Source organism: Notolepis coatsorum, assembly GCF_963971535.1.
Source record: "Notolepis coatsorum genome assembly, chromosome: 9".
Lineage (NCBI taxonomy): Eukaryota > Metazoa > Chordata > Actinopteri > Aulopiformes > Paralepididae > Notolepis > Notolepis coatsorum.
The window spans coordinates 149,703,858-149,723,984 of record NC_140173.1 but is presented as its reverse complement, the minus strand read 5'-3'; the positions used below and the strand labels follow the sequence as shown (position 1 = coordinate 149,723,984).

General features: G+C 43.2%; 1 protein-coding gene across 1 annotated transcript in view; it reads right to left on the bottom strand.

Annotated features, from left to right (window-relative positions):
- The window catches only part of LOC311234811 (interferon-induced, double-stranded RNA-activated protein kinase-like), a 66,658-nt gene that overhangs the window by 20,971 nt on the left and 25,560 nt on the right, over positions 1–20,127 (bottom strand). Inside the window, exons 5-12 of the mRNA XM_084322055.1 lie at positions 18,807–18,886; positions 17,908–17,982; positions 16,334–16,411; positions 14,793–14,874; positions 13,205–13,359; positions 5,204–5,336; positions 3,237–3,304; positions 2,519–2,600 (exon numbers count right to left, since the gene is read on the bottom strand). Coding sequence (XP_084178181.1) covers positions 2,519–2,600; positions 3,237–3,304; positions 5,204–5,336; positions 13,205–13,359; positions 14,793–14,874; positions 16,334–16,411; positions 17,908–17,982; positions 18,807–18,886 — 753 coding nt within the window. The remainder of the gene's footprint in view (positions 1–2,518; positions 2,601–3,236; positions 3,305–5,203; positions 5,337–13,204; positions 13,360–14,792; positions 14,875–16,333; positions 16,412–17,907; positions 17,983–18,806; positions 18,887–20,127) is intronic.

Genomic DNA, 20,127 nt, shown 5'->3' with positions numbered 1-20,127 from the left:
ATTGCTTTCAGTTTAGCTGGTCGTCCGTACTAATACACATTGGCCGTATTAGGGGGTGGGAAACTGATGGGTGGGGATCGGGCGTTGTGGACAGCGACTCCTACAGGTCGGTTGGTGCGCCTGCGCAGTAGAATCAGGAAGTGTCGGGGGCAGCGTGAGCCTCCCACGCGTTACTCCTCGCCACTGAGAGATCGAGCTGCGCAGGTGGAAAGATGCGACTGCTGTTACCTCAAGTACCGGAGGGGACTTGTGCTATGTATGACTTAGTCCACATTGCAGCCGGCTTGTGGGAGGCAAGAAACAGCGTTCGTGACAGGGGAGGGTTGAATTGGATGATACGAAATTGGGATGGGAGAAAATATAGAAAATGGGAGAAAAAGTGGATAAAAAAAAAATATAATAATAATGGTTTGTTTCCGGTTGCCGACCGACCCTGCCGATTTAGGTGCGACCCAATATATTTTATGATCATTTTTCATATTTTCATTTTTTTTTAATAAAGTTTCATAGAAATCTTAGTCAAACCTTTAGTATTATGGATATTAAACATGCTGGCAGAGTACATGCATCCATGTTGTTGTGAACATTTTAATTAAATAAAGAAATTCCCTATCCCTATCGCCGTGGGAAAGAATAAAATAAAAGATTTTATAAAATAAATTCCCTACCTACCCATAGCCTTAACTGACAATATTTTTTGTTATGCCCTTTCCATTTGTTAACATTATTGGGCGAACAAGAAAATGAAAGAAAACTGTAAAATTGTAATGACCCTGCTGTGTTACAAACATGATATAATTCCTTCATGGTTAGGGACACCCGACACCTGTAGTAAGGGGAGGGGAGGGGAGGGGAGGGGAGGGGGGGAGAAACAGCCTGCAGTGCAGAGGGTCAGTGTGCATTGTTATTTGTTCTGTCCGATTGTCATCATGCATGCGTTTACAAGCTTCAACGTTTTATTCATCATCTAAATGTGGCAATACAAGCTTGATATTCAACGTTAAATGAATGACCTGTGTTAAGACTGTTAGTAAGCCAGTGTAAAGTAAAGTAAAGATATTGAGCATAGATTTGTAAAATGTGCAACCCTAGTTTCACCTAGTGGTATGAGACGTATTCTTCGTATGGCTGCACGTACCGCACCGTGACGCACGTACCGTAAATTCGCAGGACGAATACATGTACCGTTACACCCCTAATATATAGTAGGGGTGTAATGGTATACAGAAGCCACGGCTCGGTACGTACCTCGGTTTTGGGGTCACGGTTCGGTATGAGTTCGGTACAACAGGAAAATAATATTTATAATGATTATTATATATTTATAATAATTATTATTATTAAATATAATACTTTATTATTAAGTTATAATTAGTTCCACCTAGGCTTGCTGCGGTAGTCAGTCAGTGATAACGGTGTCATTCTGTGTTCAGGAATCCACTGAGTAAATTAATTGCCTAGTGCCCCCTCCCCCCACCGGTGTATAGTTTCTGTTTCACTTCTAGAGTAGATTTGACTGCACGTGAAGCAGAGAAAGACTCTAGAGAAGAGATGCCATGTTACACAACAATGAGAGGATTTATTAATATTTTGGATTTAAACACCGCAGCTCGACTGGAGAGGAGCTCAGATGATCAGTCCAGATCAGCAAAAGTAAGTTTTCTTCTCTCGGATCAACTGTGAAGAGAAAGTAGCGCGGAAGAACGTTGGTGGGTGTGTGTGTGTGTGTCTTTCCATTGGTTAACATTATTAGGCGAACAAGAAAACGATGAACATTTTCTAAAATGTTACTTGTCCTTTCGGACAAGTTATGTTTTTGTATGTTTTTATAGATTTTTGCTACCAGGCAGTCCGGTAGAGAGAGAGAGACAGAGAGACAGAGAGACAGAGAGACAGAGAGAGAGAGAGAGAGAGAGAGAGAGAGAGAGAGAGAGAGAGAGAGAGAGAGAGGAATGGGAGATAGACCGGGGAAGACATTCGGCAAAGATCACCGGGTCCGGGAGTCGAACCCTGGTCGGCCGTGTTGCACCGTAGTGCTGTATGCGGTGCGCCACTCGGGCGCCCTGCGATGAACATGTTCAGCCTAGTGTAATAACCCTGCTGTGTTACAAACATATCATTCATTCATGGTTTAGTTTCAGGCACACCGGTAGTAAGGGGAGGAGGGGAGAAACAGCCCAGTGCAGACTAGAGTGCACGGTTAATTTGTTATGTCGACTGGTCATCATGCCTTTACAAGCTTCAACGTTTTATTCATCATCTAAATGTGGCAATACAAGCTTGATATTCAACGTTAAATGAATGACCTGTGTTAAGACTGTTAGTAAGCCAGTGTAAAGTAAAGTAAAGATATTGAGCATACATTTGTAAAATGTGCAACCCTAGTTTCACCTAGTGGTATGAGACGTATTCTTCGTATGGCTGCACATACCGCACCGTGATGCACGTACCGTGAAGTCGCGGGACGAATACATGTACCGTTACACCCCTAATATATAGTATACAGTATATGGGTTACCTTGGGCGAAGACCCATCCGAGAGCGTTGAGTCACTCGCAGTGATCATGACGAATGATGATGATGACGAATCAAGGGAACCCCTTGTTGATGCACATAAGAAAAAGCAACGTTAGAATGTTTCTCAAACTCTTGCGGCTTTAAGACTTTATAAACTTTATAAGTTTAAGACAAACAGCTGAGGAGGCCGTCTTTATCCAGACTGACTGACAATAAGGAGGGTAGAACTAAGATGTTTAATTTCACGTCACCGAACATCGTAGGCAGCCAAGTTCAAAATCAAGTAGTCGTGACGGTAGAGAAAGTAAATCCCAGTGTCTTAGGCTTCGTTCACACTGCAGACGAAAGTGGCCCAAATCTGATTTCTCTGCTCATACAGTATGTGACTGGGATCTCTTTTGAACGTTGTCACTCAACAGCACAAATCACATGGAATCTGGTCTTTTCAATTATGATTTGGGGCCACTTCCATATGTGGTCCTAAATCAGATACAGGTTGGATTTTTTGCAATGCGACCTCAGTCAGTCATGTAACTTTCATGCTACTTTTACGTCACACTCATTTGCCAAAAATGTCTGGAATCTGATATTGGCCACATTTACAATTTAGTCATTTAAAAAATTATGTGAACATCCAAACAAAAACAAATCAGATGGGAGCAATAAATCAGAATTGAGCACTAAGGCAGTGTGAAAAGGAGCCTCAGTTGGTTACTTACCGAGAACTTGAGGGCATAGATGGACTAGATGAGGCTCCTTCTTCAGACAGAGTTGATTTGCAGGATATCTGAGAACAACAGCAAAGACAACAATCGATCCTTAATGTAACCCAGATGTTTCTTTTATTAACCCTTGTGTACCACCGTGTGGTGTTTGTGTTAAATGGACTGCATTTATATCCAAAGCAACAGTTATCCAAAGTGCTTCACAACCTATGCTTCACATTTTACCCGCTCACTCACACATTCACACACCGACGGCGGAGGCGACCGTGCAAGGTGCCAACCTGCTCATCGGGAGCGGTTAGGGGGTTAAGTGTCTTGCTCAAGAGGACACTTCGACGCGCTGCCCCGGGAGGAGCAGGAATCGAACCAGGAACCTTACGATTACCAGACGACCGCCCCCATGTTTGAACAGTATATCCCCCCCCCCCCCCCCCTCACCCCCAGTCCCAGAACCTCTCCAGGCCTGGAAGACGGCCGTTTCTGGGATCGCCGTGACTTTTTCATGTTTCAGTTTCGAACCCTTGTACCACACTTTTTTCTTTTTTTTTATTGGTCTTTTTCCCCCTCCATTTTCCTCCGATTTTCTCCCATCCCAATGTTAGTCGTATGCCAATTCCCAATCCCCTTCCTGGTCGCTGCACACTTACCCCCCACAGTCAGATCATCTGGGAGAGTGGAGGCTATCACGTGCTTCCTCCGACACATGTCCAGCCAATCAACCGCTTCTTTTCACCTGGCAGTGCGGACTCTCACTGAGAGGGCGTAGCGTGTGGAAGGATCACACTATCTCACTCAGGTCCTATCCCCGCTTAGCAGGCGCCCCGACCGAACTGTAGGAGTCGCTGTTTACAACGACCCGGACCCATCCCGCCAGCTTCTCCCACCCTCTAATACTGCCAATTGTATTAGTGTGAACGGCCAGCCAAGCTGGTGACAACACCGGAGCTGTGAGCTGGATTCCAGCTCACAGCTCCGGGGTTGGTGACGAACGCAATCTCCGCTACGCCACCTAACCTAGAACAGACGTTAGTACTAGGGATGTTCGATATTGGCTTTTTTACCGATATACCGATATTGTCCAACTCTTAATTTCCGATACCGATATCAACCGATACCGATATATGCGGGGTTTGCCCCGCAAAAAAACGGAATAATTTCAGGTAATTAACACAACATTATGCATACTTTTGACAATAAATAAAATAGGAATGTGTTCTTACTTGCAAGCCTGGGTAAATAAAGGTTAAATAAATGTAAAAAAAAAAATTATGCTGTCAAGCGATAAAAAAAATAATCTAATTAATTACAGGATTTGTAATTAATTAATCTAATTAATCGCATTTTAATCGCATAACCATTTTAGGCCTGATATTCTATATTCATATTTCAAATTGCATGTGTCCGGATGGCAGAATTCAGTACTGTATCTACAAAACCTTCTGTTTAATCATCTTCCATTTATTCATTTGCTTAGATTCGTCAGGTCTGGTCAATTTGAGCATGGTGTTATTCACAGTCAAAGATAAAACTATTTGTATTGATATTGTCCTTTGGTTCATTACAATTTACTCAAGCCTACTAACAGACACAGTATTTCTGACACTGGGAATACATTCCCTGAGATCCATAGATGTCCCTAGAATCAGTTACCAAGAACATGCAAATGGACTATATTAAAAAAAAAGTCTGTAAATGTGTATTCTATGTTCTTATGGTATGAATGAGATTTTTTTTTTTTAAGTATTCAAAAAATAAAAAATAGAAAAAAGAATTAAATTAATTTTGAGTTAATTTTCATAACGCGATAATTTGCTGTGTAATTAATTAATGTAATTAACGCGATAAACTGACAGCCCTAAAAAAAAAGAAAATTAAAAGTTTTTAAACCGATACCGATCATTTCCGATATTACATTTTAATGCCAATATCGGCCGATAATATCGAACATCCCTAGTTAGTACCTGGCTGTCCCAGTCTGACTGCTCCTGGAAGGCGGACCAGGCCATCTTAGCTGCTTGCTGCTTGGCTTCCATCGCATTCTTGCCCACGCCTTCAGGGTACTCCTTCTTGTCCAGGATAACCTTATAAACAAATCTGTGTGTGTGCATGTGTAGAGGGGGGGGGGGGGGGGGGGGTAGAGGGTTTGAGATCAAAGTGCTTATATTTTTATATGGTTGCTCTACTCTCTTGTATGACTGGGCAATGACTGTTGATATAATCCTTCATATAATCCTGCATACAATCCTTCTATATACCTACTTATTAGGGGTGTAACGGTACGTGTATTCGTCCCGCGAATTTACGGTACAGGCTTCACGGTGCGGTACACGCAGCCATACGAAGAATACGTCTCATACCACTAGGTGAAACTAGGGTTGCACATTTTACAAATCTATGCTCAATATCTTTACTGTACTTTACACTGGCTTACATTGATCTTTAACGTTGAATATTAATCTTGTATTGCCAAAAGTAGATGAGTTTTACAGTTTTCTTTAGTTTTCTTGTTCGCCCAATAATGGTAACCAATGGAAAGACACACGCGCACGCGTCGCGAACACACACGCCGACTTTCTCCACAGACTCTCAGTCACAGCTGATCGAGAAAAAAAAGAAAAAGCACTACATACTTTTGGACTGATCATCTGAGCTCCTCTCCAGTTGCTGCTACTGTGCTACTTTAAATCCAAAATGTTGATAAATCCTCTGCCATTGTTGTGTAACATGTCATCTGTTCTCTAGTCTTCTTCAGTCTCGGCTTCACATGAAGTTAAATCCTCTCTACAAGTGAAACTGAAATTAAGTTGTTGCATAAGTTGTTAACACTTTGAGTGCCAGCCACAATAAATCTCGCTATTTCATGCCATGCGTTGAGTGCCAACGACGAGAAATCTCGTTATTTAATCGTTCTTTTTTTTATTAGCGATTTCCATTAATTTTTCATCAATCTAGCCTCACGTTACCATTGGGGCTCTCTCTGAGCTCGAACAGAGAACATACCGCCCCCTATCGTCTCTCCGGATGGTATTGCACCCATTGGATTGGACTGAATGAAATGGATGGGAAAAAAATTATCCGGAATCCACATTTTACTTATCAGGCATGTAACCCGAGCCGATTGCATTCATTGCCGAGTCTCAGAACAGCGTGGAATATGTGTTTCCAGTACCCAGCGTTGGATCAATAAACACGATCGATATTTGGAATGGCGATCAGGAATTGGAATAATCTTTTTGGAGAACATCTGATCTGAGGTAAGGAATCTATTTTACCAGTCTTGGGATAATCAGAGTTTTTTTCACCTATATCTCAGCATGTCCCATATGTGTGTGTGCGTGTGTATGAAATGTACCGATTAAAAAACAATCCATTCGACAATGTTGACTGCAAACAAGTCATTGATAAGCGACGGGCGTATTAGATACATAGCCATAATTTAAGATATAGTTTATGCGTTCGCAAATGTGCTCGCCCTCTCATTGAATAGAGCGCCGGCACTCAAGCGCTAAATTGTGCGCCCCCTGCTGGCAATGAAAGTGTTAAGGGGGCAGTAGGCAATTAATTTACTCATTGGATGCCTGAACACAGAATGACACAGCAAGCCTATAGAATATCATTATATTTTATAATAATAATTATAAATATATAATAATATTTATAAATATTTTTTTCCTGTTGTACCGAAATCATACCGAACCGTGACACCAATACCGAGGTACGTACCGAACCGTGGCTTCTGTGTACCGTTACACCCATACTACTTATACACCTGAATATAACCCATATAACTCTGTATGATAGCATGTACAATAATGGTGTATATACCGTATACATATATTTATTCTTACCGTATATATATATATCGATAGGTTATGACTATAACCAAGTTCTGTCAGTTAGTGGTGACGCTTGGCATCACACTGCACTATCTCGCGTACGTGCACGCGTACTGAATAAACCACAAATGTACCTCTAATACCAGTATTAGTCTGACCACACCCCTCATCAGCTTACCTTCATAAGCAGGTGTGTGGTCACCTGCTCTCCTCCTTCCCAAGCTTTCACCACAAGGTGAGGTCAAGGGCTGCAGCGGCCGTCTGATGCCAAGCGTCACCACTAACTGACAGAACTTGGTTATAGTCATAACCTATCGTTCTGTTCCGTTAGTGGCTCTGCTTGGCATCACACTGCACAATGGGAGGCCAAGCGGAGCCGCTGGCTGACAAATACACCCCGCTGACAGCCCCCCAAAACCATCAGAACAGGGAGGGCCGAGCCCCCCCGACCCCCCCTAATGGAGGGCATCCCCCATATTAGGGGCTTCACGGGAAGGCGACGGACCCGACCGTGCGAAGAGGCACTCAAGCAACTTAACGCACAGGGTGAGCAGACCGTGGCTTGACCCCACGACTACACACACGCACAACCCGCATGCCACCCGGGAACGAACGGAGGAACAACCTCGTTACTGCCCCCAGAATCACGGGGTCAAGGGCAAACCCAACCCCGTGGCAAGGCCGTAGCAGCGGAGCGCGAAGGAAGACCCAGACCCACCAAAAGGACTGGACTCCCTGGAATGGGGGCCCGGAGAAGTCCATGATGCCAGCATCAAGACCCCACCAGGTGGGCACGTAGTGCCCCGCCCCCCACATCGCCAGCGTATTCGGACAAAGGCCCCCCAGTTACTGCACCTGGTAATCCCAGGCGGTATCCCAACCAAGTACTAACCAGGCCAGAACCTGCTTAGCTTCCGAGATCGGGCGTGTTCAGGTCGGTATGGCCGTAAGCCGAGCGGGCCCCGTCCCCCCAACAGTACACCGCCTGGCACACTAACCCTGCAGAACAGACAGTCAGCATGGCCGTAAGCACACAAAAAAGGTTAACCAACGGAAGAAGGCAGCGCACCGGGGAAAAAAAACCAGGCAACAGGCTGTTAACCCTAGCCTGGAGACTGCGGACGAGACAGGCGCCAGAGGGGACAGCTGAACACAGCTGCCCCGGCGGAAGGGGCGTATGCTGGCGTTGTTGCATGACCAAGCCTCCATTTAAAAACCCCCACCCAGAGGGGTCGAGGCAGAGAAGGCTGACACGATTGGCAGACGTCATGAACGTGCAGGGGCACCCTCAAACGGTGAACCCGGGAGTTGACACTGCACCAACACACCAGGGAATCAACCACCTCGGTGTTACCCAATGCGGTGGTTGTTCCTATAACCCCTCAAGAAAAAACTCCAAAACACACCTGCGGGTATACACCGGCTATACCGCAGTACAAGTGTTTCAGTTTTCAAAAAAGGGTTAACCCAGGCCTACGGGTCGCAAACATCACTTCGGACCGGGCCTGGCGGTACGGGAAGCACAGGGTCACCAGAGGAGGTCAAAAAACCACCCCCACAGGCCCCTCTTCGCCATGCGTGAGAGAGGAGCGAAAAATAATGGAGAACCAGCCCCTAAGCACACCGTACTTGGTATTCCCAGGCGGTCTCCCAACCAAGTACTAACCAGGACCAACCTGTGTAGCGGCCGAGATCCGACGAGATCGAGCGCGTACAGAATGGCATGGCTGTAAGCCATGACGACAGTGCTGAGTAAAAACATACCCAACCAGGGTCTCCATAGCGCTTAACCCTGTGACACCCAGACCGACCTGGCATTTTTCCCCCTGAAAAAAGCCCAAGTCCCTCAGGGTACCAGAACAGCAGATCTGCATCCCCGGCGGACAACGGGTTCAACTGATCTGGACCAGCGTGACCAGAACCAGTCCCGTGCCCTAACCACGCCGACATGCCTACTCCAGGAGAAGGGCAGATATGCGTGTTGATCTTAACATGAAAAGAAGGCGCCACCCAGACGTTCGGACGAACCGCGCCTGGTGGCCCACCCCAAGGGCGTGAGACCCCACCACATATGTTCAGATCCATCCCGTCATCATCCCCCAGACATGAACGAGAATCCGTCGACAACCCACCCAGGTCATGGGATGTGGTCGTCGGAAGAGGAAAAACCCCCATCTCAGTTGCTTTATAAAAACGCTGTTTCAACCACAAGCAACCAAGGCGTGCCAGTCAATCGCCTGTTTACAGCGAGCTAGCACTATACGTGCGTCGGGACACACCCCCATCAATGAACAGGCTATTTAGACCTGTCATTGAATCCCCAAGGCGCCCAGGGGAACGACAAGAGGGGTGTGACACTCCCTAACTCCAACACTTCTGGAATAGAAAGAAGGAAGCATCAACAGTATGTATCCCAGTCTACACAGCCGGGGTAAAAAATTTTCACATTTTTACATCCCACCACCCTCCCATAGGAAAGAGACGGGGATCCCCAGAGAGACTTCCCACGCGAGCTGTACAGATTGAAAAGAATATATTGCACCTTGAGCCATGTAAAAAACTGGTTTTAGGGCCTCCGGGGAAGAGGCACTGAACCCATACACACTCAATAAACGAATTGAATCGAATATACATACAATAGAAAAAGGACCCTTCTAGAGGGTCCACTCACTTTGACAATCTGAGGAGGAAGGCTCTGTACTCTGATGGAGGCTTCCTCACATGGAAGAAGGAGTCCGAACTCACAGAAGGCCTGAATAGGCGCTTGGTGAGGAGGAGCCCTGACCACCCCCCCTGAAAACAGATCCATCACATGGACCTGAACAGCACACGGAAGTCCTACCAACAGAGACGCGCACGGTGACGTACTCTATGGCGGGGGAATTCCTGCGGTGCACACGCCCAATATACCAGGCCGTGGGACCAGGAACTCCCTCCCCCCCCCCCTGTAACGTGCCGAACCGCCACGTGACGGGAACCTTGAAGGACAGGGGGTGTACCCCTGACCGACAGAACAATGGGGAGAGGAAAGGTTACCAGTTCACCCCTTTACGACCCCACACCCATGATACGATGTAACGACAAAAAGAGAATATGACACAGTCATAGTCAGCTCTATGAAGCGTTTCACAGCTCCACACAGCGCATGAGCTAACCTGCTATCTGATTTTTACTAAGGAAAAACACAGAATAGAGAGGGCTCTAAGAACCCCGGTCCAACATACACATGTGCTTCTGTGGCCAGTACAACCCAGTTGTAGGTCACATGACACACACAACCCATCATCACCTACAAAAAATGGCAAAAAACACTCAACAGAGGAACGCCGTTTTTTTCACAATGAGAGAATACATCATTCTTGATTAGTATCGACCACAGGCCTTGCTAAGCACACATGACAGCAACCAAACCAATTTCCCTTTAGGAAATAAGTTTCTCCAGCAGATTTAGCACAACCTCAGCAATCAAGCTAAGAGTTACATCGTATCCCTACCACACAAAAGACACAATTAATGCACAACATGTCTGATAGGAGGATGAAAAAGTCCCCAGGGAACCGGGGGGGAAACACAATCCTCCTATTTTACCCTCAATACGGCCAGTTAAAACAGGAAAACCTGTTAATGTGTGAACACACTGTTCATTGTCATTACAGTCTGAGAAAGAACATTCTTTTACTCACTTGTCACCAAGCATAGCTTCATAGGTTAGTTACCTTAGTTGTGAGTACACGGTACATATAAACACCATGATGTTTCTCACACAACAACCAGATCATTACATCCCGATTTGCACGGAGAAGCTAACTGCCAGTGACAAAAAACAGCTCACACATAACCCGCAACGTATCCTAAATGCATTGCAACAACACACGTTTTGGGAAAAAACACCGTTATTCACAATACATTTAGCAAAGTAAAACCAGAAGACGTGTTATGAGGTCTGGTCAACCCCGTTCCTACCCGGAACGCAGATCAGCGAAGTGCAGTCACAGACACCGTAGGAACACAGCCGCTCCTGTGTTGTCCGAACTGGGTAGCGTCACCGCCCCAACCCGTACTACAGTCCCCCGTTGATGCAACCTTGCCGTCCAGGCTCAGGGCAGGGTCGACGAAACATCCCCTGTCAAGGATGACGTCGCGGTCAAGAGTGTAAAACATGTTAAAATCAAAGCACGTTCAACAGAATAGCATCAAGCTAACGGCCGCTCCAACCGTTCGGGTGCTACTGCTTCTGCTTGCGAGACGCCGAGCTAACGACGCACGCGATCAGAAGCGAGCTCACGGCGGCGCGCGAGAAGCTAAGCTACCCCGCGCCAGCCATGGCCTAAAGCAGCAAGCTAACGTTACCTAGCGACCACGACATGCTAGCCCCGCAGCTAACAGCTGACTGGCTAATAGTAGGCCCTAAGCAGGCCATGCAGCGATCCAGCAGGCTAACGCAGCAGTTAACAGCTGACTGGCTAACCGTAAGCTATGAACATGTAAACAATGACATAACACTCACCCAGACAGGCCGCCGTTCTGAACCTCTCCTCACTTTTTAAGAGAAGAGAGAAAACAAGATGTCAACACCGCTTCACAACGGTGACTTTACCACACCCGACGGAATCAGCACAGTACCAACTGGCCTGTGTAGCTGACTTTGAACATGAATCTGCCGCTATCGCACATTACATGCACATATCCCCTCGTGAAGGAATACTCTCATTTGGATATGAAAGATGGGGCCTTAACACGGTGACAGAGAGAATCCACTCGTCCAGAACACACAGGGATCACCAGTGTCAATGGTCGCGGCCCACTAGTTAAAACTATAATGGTCTTCAGACCAAGGCCTTCTGTCGCCTAGGTGGCTGAACAAAGGACCCTAGCCTGGGGCCGGTTTCCATAAACTTTGTCAAGTAGCCCCCATAGCACTAACAGACAAGTGGAGCCCGCCAGCAAACACTACTCACCCAACCTGGAACGCACCGCTTCTCACAACAGCGGCATGTCCGACAGTTCAGCTGTGGCCTGACAGGTTTCACCCCAACAAACACAGCAAGAAACTGCAGTTGAGAAGCATGCAGCGGCGTGCTCCCAATACGAAAACCGGTGGAGGGTTTTTAGAATGATCATCATCTTCTAGACACTCCAGTACGAAGACAATATCGCCGTATTTTCTCGAAAAATAGTGAGAGAGAAAATAAAGATATGATGTCAACGTATCCTTGTTTCCCAAAGCTGTTCCTAATCCAATTTCTTCCATCATGGTGTCAAGTGTGGGGATCTACCGAGGCACTTATTCCTTGTGGTGAAAGCGAGAAGGAGGAGAGCAGGTGACCACACACCTGCTTATGAAGGTAAGCTGATGAGGGGTGTGGTCAGACTAATACTGGTATTAGAGGTACATTTGTGGTTTATTCAGTACGCGTGCACGTACGCGAGATAGTGCAGTGTGATGCCAAGCAGAGCCACTAACGGAACAGAACCACATCTGTCTGTACATACCGGTACCTGCATATAATCCTTTTTACATATCTGTAGATACTACATCTATATCTGTACATATCCATTACCTATTCTTACTAGCTACGCTTCTGGCCAGTATGACTTACTACCATAGTGTTTTTATAACTGTATCACTGTATATATATTAATACTACAACTCTGTACATACATCTGATTAGCACTATTACTCAGGAGCACTCATTTATATTTTATATATATTCTTACAGAGTTTTATATGGGTTATATGCAGGTGTAGGCATATAGAAGGATTATATGCAGGTATATTCAGAAAGATATGGATATATATATGCGATAAATATATATATATTTATGTTATGTATATGTATAGATGCTTTTCGCCGCTGACTAAAGACGCACTTCTTCAATCATTATCTGAAATTAAATTACTGATTTTTTTTTTTTTTTATATCTAACCCTAACTAACCTTACTGTCATGCATTTGTCCTAATATACTAACCTACACTGTAGCACTCAACACTTTGATGAACATTGTTACTCAGCTGATAGAGTTGTACCCTTCCTGCTGTCTTGTTGTACAAGTCACTTTGGATAAAGCGTCAGCTAAATGACAAGATATAAAATGTAAATGTATTTGGCCCTCAGTAGACTTACTCAGGGTTATGTGCTGGGCCTCGTCTTTCCACCAGTATGCAGTCATGGTAGCGCTTGGTTTTCTGACAGTAGTGGTTGAGAATGCCAATATAATTGACATTATCGGCTAAGATGTTCCGTTTAGGTACGGGGCTACTGCTGCTCATGTTTCCCATCTTCTCACTGTGGATAATGGGAGACGAATTAAAATGTGTGATACAAAGCAATTCAAGATTTGATTTGAAATCTTTATTTCGAACATGTAAATAAATACAAACAATATAAAATCAAAACAAATCATTGATCAAGAAATTAAATAATTTTTTTTAAATAAACAAAAAGCAAAACATAACTCAATTTACATGTTCGAAAAGGAGTAGGAAGAAGTATACACTTATTTAATCCTACCCCTTTTCCACAACTTTTTTGTAAAACCTTACAAAAAATATATATATCTATGCAAAACAAAAACTATATATTATGTAAAAAATTAAAGAAATAAAAGTAAAATTTAAACACCCGTGAATGTAAAATCCCTTCCTCATCCCTGTACCTTGTGAACATAATTTCCTTATACATCAGTTTGAATTGTGTCATATTTGGACATTGCTTTAGCACCACATTCAGACTGTTCCACAGTTTCACTCCACATATTGAGATGCAGTGTCTTCTCCTGGTAGTGCGTACACTAAGAACTTTGAAATTGAGTTCTCCCCTCAGATTATAACCGCCCCTCTCTATCAAAGAACAGTTCTTGACTGTTTCCTGGAAGTACATAACCTTTTGCTTTATACATTAATTGTGCCGTTTTTAAATTCCACAAGATCATTTAACTTTTTTTTTTATCAATTTTTTTTATTATTACTTTACATGAAAACAAGACAACACAATACAATAACCATAATAACAATACACAGAACTTCACAGGGAGATAACAGAAACAATAATAATAAAAGAAATAACAAATTATAAAAACAGAGTACAACATTTTAAATTTTAAGGGGTACTATCTTACAAATGTCCTTTCCCAGTATTCAGTACAGTTTCCCGGCCGTGTGGCTCTATATTAATAAGACTTATGTCTCTAATTCTCATATTGGCGCATTCTTCCAATTCCCCTCACAACATTCACCCTCACCGAACTGAGTCATCTCAAAACGTGCATATCAGTGATGTCAGAGATTTCCCAGCTGCATAACAATGTGGCAATTGTCACCAGGCCACACAGTGGTTGGAGCCCAGCCTCAAAACGGCTTAAGATCTTGAGGTAGAAAAATGCTGCCCTTGAGTACTTGACTAGCAATACAAAACAATGAACCTTTTCGAAAAACAAAAACCTTGTTCCATAGACTCACAGGAACCGTGCAAAAGTGCCCAAATAGTGAAGAAATAGCAAAATAGCTCCCCCCCAATAAAATCCCCCCAGTTAAAGTTAAGAAGGACAAGACAAAAGACAAGACAGACAAGACATTTCCTCCTCCCCCTCCCACGAGACCCCCGGACTCCCCCGAACACGCACCTCAACCCCGCTCAGCCGCACACGGCGGTCCAATGACAAATTTTTATACGTGGATTGAATTAAGAGCGTATAAAAGTCTGAGACAAACCCTCTGGAGGTCGTCCTGTCCACTATGAGCCTGGGGAAGGGGTTTGGCCCTAAAGCTCCAGCCTGTAAATGCAGCGCTGCTGACCTGTGGATAATGGGAGACGAATCACAAAGAATCAATTAAAATGTGTTATACAAAGCAATTCAAGATTTGATTTGAAATCTTTATTTCGAACATGTAAATAAATACAAACAATATAAAATCAAAACAAATCATTGATCAAGAAATTAAATGATTTTTTTTTAAATAAACAAAAAGCAAAACATAACTCAATTTACATGTTCGAAAAGGAGTAGGAAGAAGTATACACTTATTTAATCCTACCCCTTTTCCACTACTCAAATGAGTGTACTTGGACATACTTGTAAAACCTTACAAAAAATATATATATCTATGCAAAACAAAAACTATATATTATGTAAAAAATTAAAGAAATAAAAGTAAAATTTAAACACCCGTGAATGTAAAATCCCTTCCTCATCCCTGTACCTTGTGAACATAATTTCCTTATACATCAGTTTGAATTGTCTCATGTTTGGACATTGCTTTAGCACCACATTCAGACTGTTCCACAGTTTCACTCCACATATTGAGATGCAGTGTCTTCTCCTGGTAGTGCGTACACTAAGAACTTTGAAATTGAGTTCTCCCCTCAGATTATAACCGCCCCTCTCTATCAAAGAACAGTTCTTGACTGTTTCCTGGAAGTACATAACCTTTTGCTTTATACATTAATTGTGCCGTTTTTAAATTCCACAAGATCATTTAACTTTTTTTTTTATCAATTTTTTTTATTATTACTTTACATGAAAACAAGACAACACAATACAATAACCATAATAACAATACACAGAACTTCACAGGGAGATAACAGAAACAATAATAATAAAAGAAATAACAAATTATAAAAACAGAGTACAACATTTTAAATTTTAAGGGGTACTATCTTACAAATGTCCTTTCCCAGTATTCAGTACAGTTTCCCGGCCGTGTGGCTCTATATTAATAAGACTTATGTCTCTAATTCTCATATTGGCGCATTCTTCCAATTCCCCTCACAACATTCACCCTCACCGAACTGAGTCATCTCAAAACGTGCATATCAGTGATGTCAGAGATTTCCCAGCTGCATAACAATGTGGCAATTGTCACCAGGCCACACAGTGGTTGGAGCCCAGCCTCAAAACGGCTTAAGATCTTGAGGTAGAAAAATGCTGCCCTTGAGTACTTGACTAGCAATACAAAACAATGAACCTTTTCGAAAAACAAAAACCTTGTTCCATAGACTCACAGGAACCGTGCAAAAGTGCCCAAATAGTGAAGAAATAGCAAAATAGCTCCCCCCCAATAAAATCCCCCCAGTTAAAGTTAAGAAGGACAAGACAAAAGACAAGACAGACAAGACATTTCCTCCTCCCCCTCCCACGAGACCCCCGGACTCCCCCGAACACGCACCTCAACCCCGCTCAGCCGCACACGGCGGTCCAATGACAAATTTTTATACGTGGATTGAATTAAGAGCGTATAAAAGTCTGAGACAAACCCTCTGGAGGTCGTCCTGTCCACTATGAGCCTGGGGAAGGGGTTTGGCCCTAAAGCTCCAGCCTGCAGCGCTGCTGACCTGTGGATAATGGGAGACGAATCACAAAGAATCAATTAAAATGTGTTATACAAAGCAATTCAAGATTTGATTTGAAATCTTTATTTCGAAGATGTAAATAAATACAAACAATATAAAATCAAAACAAATCATTGATCAAGAAATTAAATGATTTTTTTTAAATAAACAAAAAGCAAAACATAACTCAATTTACATGTTCGAAAAGGAGTAGGAAGAAGTATACACTTATTTAATCCTACCCCTTTTCCACTACTCAAATGAGTGTACTCATTTAAAAACCTTACAAAAAATATTTTTATTTTACCTTTATTTTACCAGGTAGTCACTTGAGATCAAATATCTCTTTTTCGAGCAAGACCTGGTATATTATGTAAAAAATGAAAGAAATAAAAGTAAAATTTAAACACCCGTGAATGTAAAATCCCTTCCTCATCCCTGTACCTTGTGAACATAATTTCCTTATAATTCAGTTTGAATTGTCTCATGTTTGGACATTGCTTTAGCACCACATTCAGACTGTTCCACAGTTTCACTCCACATATTGAGATGCAGTGTCTTCTCCTGGTAGTGCGTACACTAAGAACTTTGAAATTGAGTTCTCCCCTCAGATTATAACCCCCCCCCTCTCTATCAAAGAACAGTTCTTGACTGTTTCCTGGAAGTACATAACCTTTTGCTTTATACATTAATTGTGCCGTTTTTAAATTCCACAAGATCATTTAACTTTTTTTTTATCAATTTTTTTTATTATTACTTTACATGAAAACAAGACAACACAATACAATAACCATAATAACAATACACAGAACTTCACAGGGAGATAACAGAAACAATAATAATAAAAGAAATAACAAATTATAAAAACAGAGTACAACATTTTAAATTTTAAGGGGTACTATCTTACAAATGTCCTTTCCCAGTATTCAGTGCAGTTTCCCGGCCGTGTGGCTCTATATTAATAAGACTTATGTCTCTAATTCTCATATTGGCGCATTCTTCCAATTCCCCTCACAACATTCACCCTCACCGAACTGAGTCATCTCAAAACGTGCATATCAGTGATGTCAGAGATTTCCCAGCTGCATAACAATGTGGCAATTGTCACCAGGCCACACAGTGGTTGGAGCCCAGCCTCAAAACGGCTTAAGATCTTGAGGTAGAAAAATGCTGCCCTTGAGTACTTGACTAGCAATACAAAACAATGAACCTTTTCGAAAAACAAAAACCTTGTTCCATAGACTCACAGGAACCGTGCAAAAGTGCCCAAATAGTGAAGAAATAGCAAAATAGCTCCCCCCCAATAAAATCCCCCCAGTTAAAGTTAAGAAGGACAAGACAAAAGACAAGACAGACAAGACATTTCCTCCTCCCCCTCCCACGAGACCCCCGGACTCCCCCGAACACGCACCTCAACCCCGCTCAGCCGCACACGGCGGTCCAATGACAAATTTTTATACGTGGATTGAATTAAGAGCGTATAAAAGTCTGAGACAAACCCTCTGGAGGTCGTCCTGTCCACTATGAGCCTGGGGAAGGGGTTTGGCCACGAATCTCGAGCCTGCAGCACTGACCTGTGGATAATGGGAGACGAATCACAAAGAATCAATTAAAATGTGTTATACAAAGCAATTCAAGATTTGATTTGAAATCTTTATTTCGAACATACATATTATATACAAACAATATAAAATCAAAACAAATCATTGATCAAGAAATTAAATGATTTTTTTTTAAATAAACAAAAAGCAAAACATAACTCAATTTACATGTTCGAAAAGGAGTAGGAAGAAGTATACACTTATTTAATCCTACCCCTTTTCCACTACTCAAATGAGTGTACTCATTTAAAAACCTTACAAAAAATATTTTTATTTTACCTTTATTTTACCAGGTAGTCACTTGAGATCAAATATCTCTTTTTCGAGCAAGACCTGGTATATTATGTAAAAAATGAAAGAAATAAAAGTAAAATGTAAACACCCGTGAATGTAAAATCCCTTCCTCATCCCTGTACCTTGTGAACATAATTTCCTTATAATTCAGTTTGAATTGTCTCATGTTTGGACATTGCTTTAGCACCACATTCAGACTGTTCCACAGTTTCACTCCACATATTGAGATGCAGTGTCTTCTCATGGTAGTGCGTACACTAAGAACTTTGAAATTGAGTTCTCCCCTCAGATTATAACCCCCCCCCCCTCTCTATCAAATAACAGTTCTTGACTGTTTCCTGGAAGTACATAACCTTTTGCTTTATACATTAATTGTGCCGTTTTTTATGGACCTTTTTTGGATCAAACACAAGAAGACACACGGAGGTCGATGACTGGATAATGTTTTTGGGACGACGAGACAAGCAACTGCATCACACTGGGTAATAATCTCTTCTACCTACATGAAAGCAATTCTGGCTTCCTCCACTTCTTGGATCAGTTGTTCCTCCAGTTCCTCCCATCTGAAATTCTCATCTAGGGTCTTGAAGGTAAAAGAGAACACTTCAGATTCAAGTTCAAGTTTTGTTTTATTTGTCTACATATAAGGTGCATGTGCATTACAGTGACATGCCTGGTTCTGTATGACCCACCTGAGATTGTGCTTCATACAGTAAAGAGTAAAAGAATAAAGACCAAACACTATACAAAATATACAATATACAAAACTGTATATACAAAGTACAAAATGCTAAAATGAGGTAGAGATGTAGAGCAAATCTTTTAGAAATGTATTTATACTCGATAAATACACTGCAGGGCTGTACACTGCGACGAGATTATCGCAAATTGCCCCTTTAATTGGCCGTTGCGATTGGTAAATAATATTTGGGGGCGGGCTTGCGAGTAGTGATTTCGAGATGCTTCCAGCTGCAGAACCCCAGAACCACCACAGTAGCGGCGGTTTGAGTCCCCGGCGGTTTGAGACCCCGGCGGGTTCAGACCCCTCGCTTCCATTGGCTGATTTGGGTCACGTGATTTGGGTCACGTGACCGTCCCACCCAATGACTGAGGTCCGGCGGGCGGAGACCCCTCGCTTCCATTGGCTGATTTGGGTCACGTGATTTGGGTCACGTGACCGTCCCACCCAATGGCTGAGGTCCGGCCGCTCGCTTCCATTGGCTGATTTGGGTCACGTGATTTGGGCTAACCAAAACACGGAAGTGAACACTAACAGATGTAAAGTTTGTAAACAAAATGGGGGCATCTTTGGACACCCCTGCGGCGTGTCCTTTGTGTAGCTATGCATATCGGGACCCGATCACGTTGAAGTGCAAGCATAGTTTCTGCAAGCGCTGTATTGGAGACTTGTGGAGTGACTCCACGACCGGGCCGTATTATTGTCCCGAGTGGCGGCTGGCGGTGCAACACCTCGTACAAGACGCTGCCCTTTGAGCGGAACGCAACACGGCCGTCCGCGTCTGGACCCCTCGCCCTCGCTGCACCGCAGGTATGTCAGAGCTTCAATTGGTAATTCAAAACTAAATTAAAAGATAAACATGTTTACCACATGCCCCCCCCCCAACCTCCTCCAATGTACAGTTTCCCCATCCCACCTACCCAACCTCCTCCAATGTACAGTTTCTTCCCCCTCAAATGTATACTCTCTTTTTTAGACCCTTTTTGTATCACAAACAGTACTGTATTTGTAGATCTGGTATGTCATAAATGTATAGATGTAGCAGTACTGTCTATCTGTATGTCATGTATGTCATATGATGAATT